The sequence below is a fragment of the Heteronotia binoei genome, chromosome 17, assembly GCF_032191835.1.
Source record: "Heteronotia binoei isolate CCM8104 ecotype False Entrance Well chromosome 17, APGP_CSIRO_Hbin_v1, whole genome shotgun sequence".
NCBI lineage: Eukaryota > Metazoa > Chordata > Lepidosauria > Squamata > Gekkonidae > Heteronotia > Heteronotia binoei.
The window spans coordinates 31367778-31380893 of record NC_083239.1 but is presented as its reverse complement, the minus strand read 5'-3'; the positions used below and the strand labels follow the sequence as shown (position 1 = coordinate 31380893).

At 48.0% G+C, this 13116-nt stretch overlaps 1 protein-coding gene across 1 annotated transcript in view; it reads right to left on the bottom strand.

Annotated features, from left to right (window-relative positions):
- KMT2B (lysine methyltransferase 2B) overlaps positions 1–13116 on the bottom strand; it is a 78812-nt gene that overhangs the window by 31023 nt on the left and 34673 nt on the right. The window contains exons 8-12 of the mRNA XM_060258637.1: positions 6674–6919; positions 6038–6132; positions 4774–4872; positions 1959–2072; positions 469–615 (exon numbers count right to left, since the gene is read on the bottom strand). Of these exons, the coding sequence (XP_060114620.1) occupies positions 469–615; positions 1959–2072; positions 4774–4872; positions 6038–6132; positions 6674–6919 (701 nt within the window). The remainder of the gene's footprint in view (positions 1–468; positions 616–1958; positions 2073–4773; positions 4873–6037; positions 6133–6673; positions 6920–13116) is intronic.

Sequence of the window (13116 nt, the reverse complement as noted above, 5' to 3'; positions counted from 1 at the left end):
ATCAGGCCATGGACCAGTACCAGTCCCAGGCCCGGTGGCTGGGGACCTCTGCTCTATGTGGCTCTTATGTTAAGCAAGTTTGGCCAGCCCTGGCCTAGAACCAAATTCAGGAAGGGCTTTAACTCTTCCTCCAAGAAGAGAAGCAGGTTTTCCTTCTCCCAGATACTGACTCGCTCGTTTCATGCAGAGTGTTGCTGTTTGCCTGGACAGCCAGGAAAATATGAATGAAAGCTGTGTTTGAAGGGTGACATGTAAGTAAGATTTGTTATTTACAATTTATGTTTTAACTTGTGATTGGTTGTAGTGACCTTGGGCTTTATCCAATAAACACTAAAATACTCTATCAAAGTTTCTGCATCCACATAGCCCCCTCCTGTAATCATTGGATGTGCATGGCCTCGGTGGTGCTGGTCCCAACCACCACCCCTCAATTTGCAAAGAACCCACACCGAGTTAACGCCCCCTTGCCTTGGAGGCCTTGTTTTTGCGGCCACAGACGTGACAGAATTTGCAGCGGCGGCAACACCAGCTGTCCTCCTGTTCAGGCAGCGGCTGCTCATCCTCCTCCAGGCAGAAGATGTGGAAAGGGTCGCAACACACCTGGCAGAACACAAGCTGTGGAGCACAGGAAGCAGATGACAGTGTCACGGGCTTCTTGTAAACAAACGCCTGCTCAAATCAGCGGATACAAAGGCTAGTGGTGATAAGAATAAGCCCCCTCAAAAGCAAGAAGACAGGGGTCTGCAAGCCAAATATAGCTCAGTATGGAACCGTATGGCTCTCTACTGAAGAAAATGAAATCATTACCGCATACCAGAGGGGTATATGGGAATGAAAGAACCACCAGTATGTGAAGGGAATGGCAGGCAAATGATGTTTTGGGGAACTAAAAGGCTTCTTAAGAGATGCTTTGCAGTAAGGGAACTGAAAGAGCGGAACAAGTTGCCAGGTATCCAAGTGCGACTCATACACAGATTTTTATTCATTTACATCATTTATAGTCCACCTTTCTCGCTTGGACTCAAGATGGATTACATGGAGTGACTCAATAGAATCGACAAAGTGGCGTATTCAATAAACAATGCAGTAGGATTAAGGTTGTAAAACTGAAATCTAAAAACAGAACTGAAGCAAAGCATAAGTCTTAATGTGATACATTACCAAAATGCCAAAAATAACAAAATAGGACCCTAATTTTAGCTATCCTGCAAATGGGCAAAATCAACAACTGCCCGCACACATGCCTTCTTTGTGGTGGCCCCGGTCTCAGGGAATAGACTTCCTGAGGAGCTCAGGATGGCACTTACTTTCCTGGCTTTTCATAAACGATGCAAAGTGAATTATTCAAGAGGGTTTTTCTACATAGGCAGCAGAAGAAATGATTCTCAAGGTTACTAGGAAAAATTATTATGGGCTATGGTCTAGACCTACTGTGTTTAGCTTGCTGAAACTGGGGTTCGATTATGTAATTTTCACACCCATGAAGAAAATTTATAGATTATTAATCAACAGTAAAGTTGTCTATTTCCAGGGGGGTAGCCGGGTGGGTCTGAAATGACAGAACAAAGTTTGAGTCCTGCAGCACCCTTAAGACCAACGAAGTTGAACATGAAAGCTTATATTCAGAATTAAACTTCTTTGGGCTTAAAGGTGCCACTGGACTCAAACTTTGCTAACTTGTCTATTTCCAGTTAAGTAAATTGACTCTTATTGAATCTTTTGCACTGGATTTTGACAGTTTGGCTTTTTAACTGTCAAAGGCTGCAGACTTCTGCCTTGATGTTTGAAGCCTTTTCTAACTTCTGCATCCATCACCCCTTTATACAGGCAATGCTAGTCCTGATCCTCAGCCCCCCAGGAGTGGGGGCCCCAACTCACTCTACTCCCCCCAAACCCCAACCCAGGTGCCCGATCCCAGGCACCCTTAATTCCCCCCCCCAACAATCCCTAAGACTCACCTGATGGAAGCCCTTGCTGGCACAAAGGAGGCACACCAACTGTGTGGTGACGGGCACCGAGGTGAGGATGCTGAGGCCGCCCATCAGCCAGACGTTCTCCAGGTCACAGTCCTCCTACAAGACACCCGGGCAGGAAGGGCTGCTGTGAAGGCAGACTTGGCACCAACAGCATCAAGTTGTTCACTGAGCTAGAAGGGACTGAGGAGCTGCAGGTCTGTATGGTTTGGCTGGCCTTGGTAGCCAATGTTTGTGCTTCCCATGACTCTGCCTCCTAAAGAGCTGGCCTGGTGTAGTGGCTAGAGCATCAGGCTAGGTACTGGGAGACCCAGGTGCAAAACCTCGCTCATGGAAACTTGTTGGATCACCCTTGGGTAGGGTTGCCAATCCCCAGTTGGGTGAAATTAACAAAACCCGCTGTGTACTAAGCACGTCAAATAATCATGCTAGACAAATTTTTCTTATGCATTGCTCATTATAATAATAAACATTCACAAAACATAAGATTTATATTATTTAATTCAAATTCAATGTCCATCACAAGTCACAGTATTGAAAGTGAAAATCCAATCCTGGATGCTGAAAATAATTGGTACCAACTCCTGATATATCAGGTTATCTTGTGCTGGCAGACACAGGCCGTACTGAAATGAAACTTGACATGAATCCTGAGGTAGCCGTCCTCTATTCAACTGGTCCAGCTACACGATTCCCAGGTTTAGCTTGTGTTTCATATGCAACTTCCACTGGCTGCAAATACTTAAATAGGAACCCATGCTAAGGCTTACCTATGCATTGCTTAATGATTCTGGTTTGCACAAATGGTTCTGTACACTGTGGTTTCTTATTCTGCTTAACTTAATCCCCAGTTGGGGGCAGGGGATCCCCTGGTTTGGAGGGCCCTCCTCTTCAAGGTAATCAGAAAGTGAGGGTGGGGAGAGGAAATGTCTACTGGGCATTCCATTATAACCTATGGAGACGAGTTCCCATAGCATATAATGGAGAATCGATCCATGGGGGCTCTGGAGGGCTGTTTTTTGAGGCAGAGGCTCCAGATTTTCAACACCCCCCCACACACATCCCAGTTTCAAAAAGATTGGACCACGGGATCCAATTCTAGGAGCCCCAAAAGAAGGTGCCCCTATCCTTCATTATTTCCAAATGGAGGGAAGGCATTTAAAAGGCGGGCGGTCCTTTTAACTGTGATGGCCAGAACTCCCTTTGGAGTTCAATGATGTTTGTCACAACCTTGCTCCTGGCTCCACCTCCAAAGTCCCCAGATATTTCTTGAGTTGGACTTGGCAACCCTACCCTTGGGCCAGCCACACACACTCAGCCTAACCTCACAGGATATAAGCTCCCTCAAGTCCTCACTGGGGAGAAAAGCGGGGTGTAAACGTCCCAAATAAAAATAATTAAGAAGGAGTGATAAGGTTTTGACTGATGCCGCACTGAACTTAACGCCCAGCCTGACTTCAGGGGGCGAACTCTTTGCTGTTCAAAGAGAAGTTTCCAAAAGGCAGCACTCAGTGCGAGGGGAAAACACTGCCCGTTTTGAGGTTTGGCAGGTTGCAATCTCTCCCGGATGCTGTGCTCTCAGAAGATTTAAGCTCGGCTCACCATTGGGGGACCCTGGCCGAAGGCAATGTTGCCCAACCCTCAATTCTAAAGGGAGGACTGCACACCCGTTTGCCATCCCCACCTGTGGCAGAACCCTCATAAAAGTGTCACAGACTGAGGCAGAAGGAAAAGGACTTTACGGAACAAACAGTCTTGAGGTCACTTGTACAAGACAGCCATGACAGGGCAATTTGCCAATATTACCCAAGGGGGTAAAAAGTCTTTCCTGCACTGCTCCCTTTCCTGCTAGAGAAGGGACAGCCTAAAGCAAGACTTTGAGTGATGAAAGGGAGAGGAGGGGTGTAGATGGAGCCCACTGCAGGTTTGTGCAGGGTCCCTGCAATCAGTATAAGACCCCAGAAGCGAAGACAGGACGCTTACACTGTCCAGGCTAAAGGCGCTGTTTCTCTTTAGCTGGCTGCAACGTGCCCATTCTGAAGCTGCCTTCTGGTGTCCTCCCTGGCTTTTGAAAGCGGATCCTTCACATAGAATCAGAGTATAGGGCAGGATATAAATCCAATACAATCTTCTTGTCAAATCAACCAAAAAAAATTGTTGAAGTTGATAGGCTTTATTTGGAATTTGTACTCTGCAATTTGTTGATGTTTGGTCTGTTGCTAAAAATATTTTGGCCCAGAGGTGGTGGTTTCTAAAAATATTTTGGTCCAAAGGTCCTGGTTGGTAATTGGGCAGGCAGTAGGGGAATATGCATTCCTAGCCCCTGTATAATCCCAGAGTAGTCACAATCTCCTCTGCCTTCCCACACACACACAACAGACACCCTGTAAGGTAGGTGGGGCTGAGAGAGCTCTCACAGCAGCTGCCCTTTCAAGAACAACCCCTATGTGAGCTATGGCTGACCCAAGGCCATTCCAGCAGCTGCCAAGTGGAGGAGTGGGGAATCAAACCTGGTTCTCCCAGATAAGAGTCCACACACTTTACCACTACACCGAACTGGCTCACAAGGGGGGTTGCGGGGAGAGACTTGGCAGAATTAATTCAGCTAACATGAGTTAGAAATGGGAGAAGGCACCCAGCCAGATCTAAGAGGATTTGTGTTTGTGGTTTATTTGTTTTCAAAAGGGAGGGTGGGGGAGACACGCTTCAGTTGCCTGCCGGTGTGTGAAGACCTTATCTGGGGTTAACTGTAAAGGGGCTTTCCCAGAGGCGGCATTGCAGCTGGACACTCTTTCCTTACCTTGAAATCCACTCTGAGTCGGTGGACGCCATCCGTAGATTTCTGTTTCCCGTTCCAGCCATTGGAGACTGAAGGGAGCATGCCAGAAGAGGCGACATCCTGACAGAAGGGAATGAAAAGAGGGGCGGTGATAAAACAGATTGCTGCAAAACATTCTATGTAATGAGAGCGTAAAAGCAGAAGACACATGTGGCTTCCCCACCCCCCAAGGGACATGAGCTCCCAGTCCATTGTGTGAGGAAATGGGATTTCTGCTTAACTTTTGCACTGACAGCACTTAAATGCTACTTTCTCTATGCCTGCAGTCTTACATACGAAGACAGAACTTGCTGACCACAGGAACTACAAAAATTGATTAGAATGGGTATATTCATCAGACGATGGGACTGTGGAGACCCAGGTTCAAATCCCCCACTCCTCCATGAAGTTCACTGCATGGAATTGAGCCAGTCACTCTCTTAAACCCTGCCCACCTCACAGGCCGGTTGTGAGCAATACTCCCTCTAAGGTATTGAGTCTTGTGAGCAAAAATTCTATTTTGTGAGCAACTGGTATTAAAGCTGTGAGCTACTGCATAAATTAGCTTACTCTGGGGCCATTTTTCCCGAGCTAAGATGAAAATGAGTGAGCCAGGGGCTAAAAAAATGGGAGCTAGCTCACACTAACTCAGCTTAGAGGGATTTGAACAAAGCAGGTTGTGAGCAATGTTCCCTCTAAGCTTCAGAGTTTTGTGCGCAATAATTCTACTTTGTGAGCTACTGGCATTAAAGCTGTGAGCTCCTGCGTAATTAGTGTGCTCTGGGGCCATTTTTCCTGAGCTAAGGCAAAAATGTGTGAGCTGGAGGCTCACGCTAACTCAGTTTACAGGGAGCATTAGCTGTGAGGATGACATAGAGAGGGCAGAGCCCTGAGTTCCCGGGAAGAAGGGCGGGGTAAAATTTTAAGACGGAACCCAATAGCCCAATAGGGTCTGAACAGTCTGGAAATCACAGCCAGAAGCCTTGGAGGAGAGCCTCCCTATGGAATTCTGCTCAGACTCCGGTGCCAAACAACCCACAACCTCTGTCCAAAGACAAAGCACTAGTTGAAGGGCTCTACAAGGCAGGCTTGAACCCTTTTACCAACAAATTCCCGGGAAGGATCCTTTTCCATCCCAGGTTCAGTCTGTTCCATTCCAAAATGTCCCACGATAAAGCTGCAGTGTGGAAACCCATTTAATGCCCTGCGAGGATAGGGTTCTGCCCCTCCCTTGCTGCAGCCTCACCTTCTCCGGCTTCTTCCGGGCCTTCAACTGCACCACGGGCTGGAGGGGTGTCCGACGGGGTCTGCTCTGCTCCTCAGAGTCCATGGGAAGCAGATCTGGGGGGGGGGGGGGGAGGAGAATGGAGGACAGAATAACAGGTCAATAAACATCTTTCTCATCCAGCTGACACTAGTCCCCAGGAGGGCGCGGCGGATCCTTGTTTCATGTCACAGAACAGCTGCTCTGTCTCCCAAAGGAGTCTGAATCAAAGCCTAGTGCAGTGACTGTGTAACTTGTGAGATGTGCAGCAGGTGTGCTTACTAGGAAAACCATACCTGGACCAATGTTCCCTCTAACTGTGGAGTCTTGTGAGCAGAAATGCTACTTCGTGAGCTACTAGCATTAAAGTTGTGAGCTACTGCATACATTAGTTTGCTCTGGGGCCATTTTTTATGAGCTAAGACAAAAATGTGTGAGCCAGAGGCTAAACAACTGTGAGCTAGCTCACACTAACTCAGCTTAGAGGGAACACTGACTTGGACCCAGCCTCCCAGCTCAAATGCAGGGTGGTCACACCTACAAACTCACCTGAAGGCAGGACTTTCAAAACAAAATTTTCCCCACACGCACAAAACGGTCTCAAAGCTCACGTCTCACCTGAGTCCCGAGAAGATTTCCGGCGGTGCGTGGCCGAGCCAGACACTGGCTCTGCATCCGAGTCGGAGGATTCAAATATGTCATAGGAGGGCCTCTGCTTGACGCAGCGCCGTGCCGACTTGCGCTGTAGCAGGGAATCCTGCTCAGCTGTCTCCGTGGCCCCTAGCATAACCTCCCAAGGGGCTGGGAACTCCTCCTGAGAATCCTCAGAATCCCAATGGACGATGGGCTTCACTACAGTACGACCTGGGGAGGGGGGACATGCATGAGTATGCTCTCAGTCTGTCTCATAAGAACATAAGAGAAGCCATGTTGGATCAGGCCAATGGCCCATCCAATACACACACACACACACACACACATATATACACACTGTGGCTAATAGCCACTGATGGACCTCTGCTCCATTTTTTATCTAACCCCCTCTTGAAGCTGGCTATGCTTGTAGCCGCCACCACCTCCTGTAGCAGCGAATTCCACATGTTAATCACCCTTTGGGTGAAGTACTTCCTTTTATCCGTTTTAACCTGACTGCTTAGCAATTTCATTGAATGCCCACAAGTTCTTGTATTGTGAGAAAGGGAGAAAAGGACTTCTTTCTCTACTTTCTCCATCCCATGCATAATCTTGTAAACCTCTATCATGTCACCCCTCATTCTACGTTTCTCCAAGCTAAAGAGCCCCAAGCGTTTTAACTTTTCTTCATAGGGAAAGTGTTCCAAACCTTTAATCATTCTAGTTGCCCTTTTCTGCACTTTTTCCAATGCTATAATACCCTTTTTGAGGTGCGGTGACCAGAATTGTACACAGTATTCCAAATGAGACCGCACCATCAATTTATACAGGGGCATTATGATACTGGCTGATTTGTTTTCAATTCCCTTCCTAATAATTCCCAGCATGGCGTTGGCCTTTTTTATTGCAATCGCACACTGTCTTGACATTTCCCCCCCCCCCCCATACAAAACAGTCTCAAAGCTCACGTCTCCACCAATAACATGGAAGATGATATTGGATTTATATCCAGCCCTATACTCTGAATCTCAGAGTCTCAGAGCGGTCACAATCTCCTTTACCTTCCTCCCACACAACAGACACCCAGTGAGGTGGGTGGGGCTGAGACAGCTCTTACAGCAGTTGCCCTTTCAAGGACAACTCCTACGAGAGCTATGGCTGACCCAAGGCCATTTCAGCAGCTGCAAGTGGAGGAGCGGAAAATCAAACCCAGTTCTCCCAGATAAGAGTCCACAAACTTAACTGCTACACCAAACTGGCTCTCTAGATGCTTGCCTCCTCCCAAGAAGCTTAATTTTTATCTCAAAAGGCAGAAGGCCAATCATTTATATCATATGTATGATTGCAGTAATTTATTCTACATATTTTTTCTTTTGTATGCAAAAAAATTAAAAAATCAATTTTAAAAAAAGGCAGAAGGCAAGAGATCCAAAGACACACTAGCCAGCACAGACTGATCTGACTTTTTTTTTTAAAACTTTGCTGAGTTACCAGGTGCTCAAAGCAGAATGGGCTGATCTGCCCAGAATTTCACCTGCAATGAAATCTGAAGCCAGCCCTCTTGTCTCTGGCCCCTTGCAAAGATGACTTTGCCCTCTGGCCCCTTGCAAAGATGACTGGCTCAGTGCCCTGGAACCTGTTGCAAAACATGCCTCCCTCCTGTTCTGACCTCCTAATGGCTTTGTCTGAGGCCTACCTGTCTCTCAATAGAGAAGGTGGGGAAACTAATTTCCAATACAAAGGAGATTAAGTGACTATGTTTGGGAATGGGAAAAGATAAGGGACAATGTTTGGGAGTGGGAGAAGGGGGAGAGAGGAGCGATGTTACATGTAGCATGTGTGTTTCCATTCCTGACTCTCATTGCCTGACACATCACACTACAAAAACAAACTGTGTTTCTGGGCCAGGTGGTACCAAAGGGTAGAACTTTGCCACGTGAGTGAGCTGCCCTCCAATGCTTTCCTCCCTGCCATATGAACACACAAACTCGAACACAAAACCCTTCTTGGGGGAGGGGGGCAGGTTAAGGAGAGTCCTTGCCAAAAACATAACTGCAGATGCAGATCATGCAGCAAAGGGGAGGACAAAGGAAAAGACTTAGAGGCTGAAGCGGGCTCCTAATAAGGAGACCGAGAGACAGGCAGCCCCAGACTTGCTCCTAACCCCACGCCCTACCCCATATCTGTTCCCACCCCCCATCCAGGAGGCTGAGGGCTTTGTTCCAAGGCAGCTAAGCTACATTCTCCTCCAGAGCAGATCCAAGCCCCCACCAGCCCCCACCCCCCTTCCTCTTTGCTTAAAGCCCCCACTACCCCACAATCCCCCCCTCCATATATCTGCTCACATCATCAGTGCTTCTTCAGTCTGCAGCCAAGTCATGCCATTTTAATTTCCTTCCACAAGCATCAGGGCTAAGGCATGGCTCTGCTCTGTGCAACCCCCCTCAGGTCATAATGGCTTCCCCCGAAGAAGCCGGGCCCCACCCCTTCCTGACTCATGCCTTTTCCTCTCCCCCCCTTCCCATCCCATCTTATCCTTTACCAGGTAGAGAGATCCCCTCCCCCCCACAGCCAATGCATTGTTACAGAGAGAGCTGCTACCTGTGGGATTTCACTAATCCAGCTTGCCCAACTCCTTGGCCAGTAGGGTTGCTAACCTCCAGGTGGACCCTGGAGATCTCCTGGAATTGGAACTTTATTCTCAGACTACAGAGATCAATTACCCCTGAAGGAAATGGCTGTTCTGGAGGACGGATTCTGAGCCATTATACCCCTCTGCTCTCCCCAGCCTCTACCCCTAAATCTCCAGGAATATCCAACCTGGAGTTGGCAACCCTTTGGGCCAGCAAGGGTGCCCACCCAGCAGTGGCCAACCTCTGTTCCCTGTGTGTCTTTCAAAAACTCTGTTTCTTTTCAGTCCTAATGGAATGGCCTTCGGTCAGCCATAGCTCTCATAGCTGTCCTTGAAAGAGCAGCTGCTGTAAGAGCTCTCTCAGTCCCACCCACCACACATGGTGTATGTTGTGTGTTGGGGGGGGTGGAGGTAAAGGAGATTGTGACCGCTCTGAGACACTGAGATTCAGAGTATAGAAGAAGAAGATGATGATATTGGAATTATATCCCGCCCTCCACTCCGAAGAATCTCAAGAGCGGCTCACAATCTTCTTTACCTTCCTCCCCCACAACAGACACTCTGTGAGGTTGGTGAGGCTGAGAGGGCTCTCCCAGCAGCTGCCCTTTCAAGGACAACCTCTGCCAGAGCTATGGCTGACCCAAGGCCATGCTAGCAGGTGCAAGTGGAGGAGTGGGGAATCAAACCCGTTTCTCCCAGATAAGAGTCCGCACACTTAACCATTACACCAAACTATAAATCCAACATCATCTTCATCTTCTTCTTAATGTCAGCTTCCCCCAATACTCAAGAGGAAGAGACAGGGGAGGACGCCCAGCATTCCACACTGGCAACCAGATCGCTCCCGGCAGCAACAGAGGGCTCATGTTAAAGCAGTGGATTGTGAAGGATGGAGCTGGCATTAACTTGAATGATCCACACCAGAGGCGGGGTTTTTTGAGGGGGGGCTTCTATATGGAAAACTGCAGCAGAATTTTAAACAGAAGCTTTATCAATTTCAGTGGCTTATTTTTGAGGTTACTTTTGAAGACTGAAATGCAGAAATGGCGATTTGCCAGCAGTGCTGTCGTTTTTAAATTATTATTTGCTGTAGGGTTGATACAGCTGCAGGCTGGGAAATTCCTGGGGATTTGGAGGTGGAGCCAGGGGAGGGCAAAGTTTGGGGAAGAGATATAATGCCACAGAGCCCATCTTCCAAAGCAGCCATTTTCTCCAAGAAACCTGATCTCTGTCACCTGGAGAGCAGCTGTAATTTTAGGAGATGTCCAGGCCTGACCTGGAGGTTGGCAACCCAAATTTGTTGACACTCCCTCGTTTCATAAAGATAAAGGGGGGAAAGGGTCAGGAGTGGACTCATCTTTTATTTATCTTGGGAATGGATATAAAAGCAATCCAGAACCCAAGCGGTTGAAAAATAAGAGTTTAAAGATCGAAGTGATTGGGGGGGTGGGGGAGCGCCAAAAATCAATACACAAAACTACCTCTCCAAGCGTCCCTAATCCCTGCAGCACCTCCTGTCTCAGTTTGGTGTGGAGAGCCAGTTTGGTGTAGTGGTTAAGTGCACGGACTCTTATCTGGGAGAACCGGGTTTGATTCCCCACTCCTCCACTTGCACCTGCTGGCATGGCCTTGGGTCAGCCGTAGCCCTGGCAGAGGTTGTCCTTGAAAGGGCAGCGGCTGTGAGAGCCCTCTCCAGCCCCACCCACCTCACAGGGTGTCTGTTGTGGGGGAGGAAGGTGAAAGAGATTGTGAGCCGCTCCGAGATTCTTCGGAGTGGAGGGCGGGATATAAATCCAATATCTTCTTCTTCTTCTTCAGTTGGGATAGCTTGTGTAAATTATCTTTAGGTATCTTCATTGCTAAGAATCTGGAGGAATTAGGGACCAAGGAAAAGGGAAACCCAAGTACACTATCCTGAAGACGGGCAGGATAAAATGCCTGTGAAGAGCTGGGAGGGGGGGGGCGTGTCTTGGAAATAATGCCCCACCAAAACCTAAACCCTCTGGAACTCTGTAAAAATGATTTCTACTTCCTCTCCTTAACCAACATTTCTCTGACCTCATTACTGGTATGTCCTTTCCATGCCATTTTGGGGGAGTCTATTTTTCCTTTGGCGTTAATTTTACAAAGCTGTTATAACAAAGCCATATTTTTTTGCGTAAACCTGGAGAGCAGAAGTACATAGAAGCCCCCCCCCCCCACCCCGTCTGTGGCTGGGCCTGGTTTTGCTGCTCCTGACAACCACACAGGGACAGCCAACTTCCTACTAGATATAGCAATGGCTTGATCCAGGATTCACAGTAGTTACTCTCCTCTCAAAGGGAATAACCTTGTGGAACCGGTGTTCTCAACACAGCAGGAGCCACAGTGCCTTACTCACAAAAGAAAAGGGATAAGCATAATATCCTCAGCACAAAATGAAAGAACTGGCCAAACAAGAGAAAAGGCTTAATTCAGTCTCAATGGGCCAAAACCTGCAGCGATATCACAAATACCTAGTAATCTGGGATACCGTAAGTGGAACCACAAGCCTGTTCAAGAAGCCAACCAGTGTTCGTTCAAAAACCAGGATCTCAAGATGCAAACCTGAAATTTTTTACCATCAAATAGGGTTAAGAAGGTAAAGGCAGTGCAAGCACCAGTCGTTTCCGACTCTGGGGTGACATCACATCACAATGTTTTCACGGCAGACTTTTTAAGGGGTGGCTTGCCATTGCCTTCCCCAGTCATCTACACTTTTCCCCCAGCAAGGTGGGTACTCATTTTACCGACCTCAGAAGGATGGAAGGCTGAGTCAACCTGGAGCCGGCTACCTGAACTCAGTTTCCGCTGGGATTGAACTCAGGTTGTGAGCAGAGCTTAGGACTGCAGTACTGCAGCTTTACCACTCTGTGCCATGGGGCTGCTAATCAAATAGGGTTGCCAGCCCCCAAAGGTGCCACCTGGGAATCTCGGAATTCCAACGGTTCTCCAGATGACAAAAGATCAGAATACAGATCTCCAAGATTACAAGGTCAGTTCCCCTGGATAAAATGGCTGCTTTGGAGGGTGGACTTTATGGCACAATACCCTGCCGAGGGCCCTCTCCTCCCCAATTCCCACCCTCCCCGGGCTTCACTCCCAAATCTTCTGGAATCTTCCCAAACAGAACTGGCAACCCCATATTGCAGTGTCATGCCAGAAGCTAAAAGGTGCTCATTCTAAAATATTTTCTTCTTTTTTCCCCAGTGGAACTTCTCCAGAGCTCTGCTTCTCTACAAGCGCTCTTAGGCTGTGATCACACCCAAAATAATGCACTTTCAATCCACTTTTAATGCACTTTCCAACTGGATTTTGCCAGTTCACACAGGAAAATCCAGTTGGAAAGTGCACTGAAAGTGCATTCTTTAATGTGTCTGATTGCAGCCTCAATATCCTCCTCTGAGTCAATGGGACAGGCTCCCAATCTACACAAAGCAAATGAACTACACGATCTGCAAGTGAGCCTGGGAATAAGGATTAACAGTGCCACCTTAAGAACGCTTTCGTGGGAAAAAGTCCCCTGAATACAGTGCGATTCACCCCTGAGTAGACTCATTTAGGATTGCTCCCGACAGCAGCAAATCGATGATAGTCTGGTTACTAACCGGCACAGCCTCACCTTAGGCCATTTAAACCCCAGAACAGGACAAAGACCCGCATGCAGGACGCTCAGATTCTTGTGAAGCAAACTGCATTAGAGGGCTCAGCTGAAGGACACTTCACAATCCTTTGGCACCAGCTCCTCGCTGCAGGCTGGAACAAGGACAACGCCTCT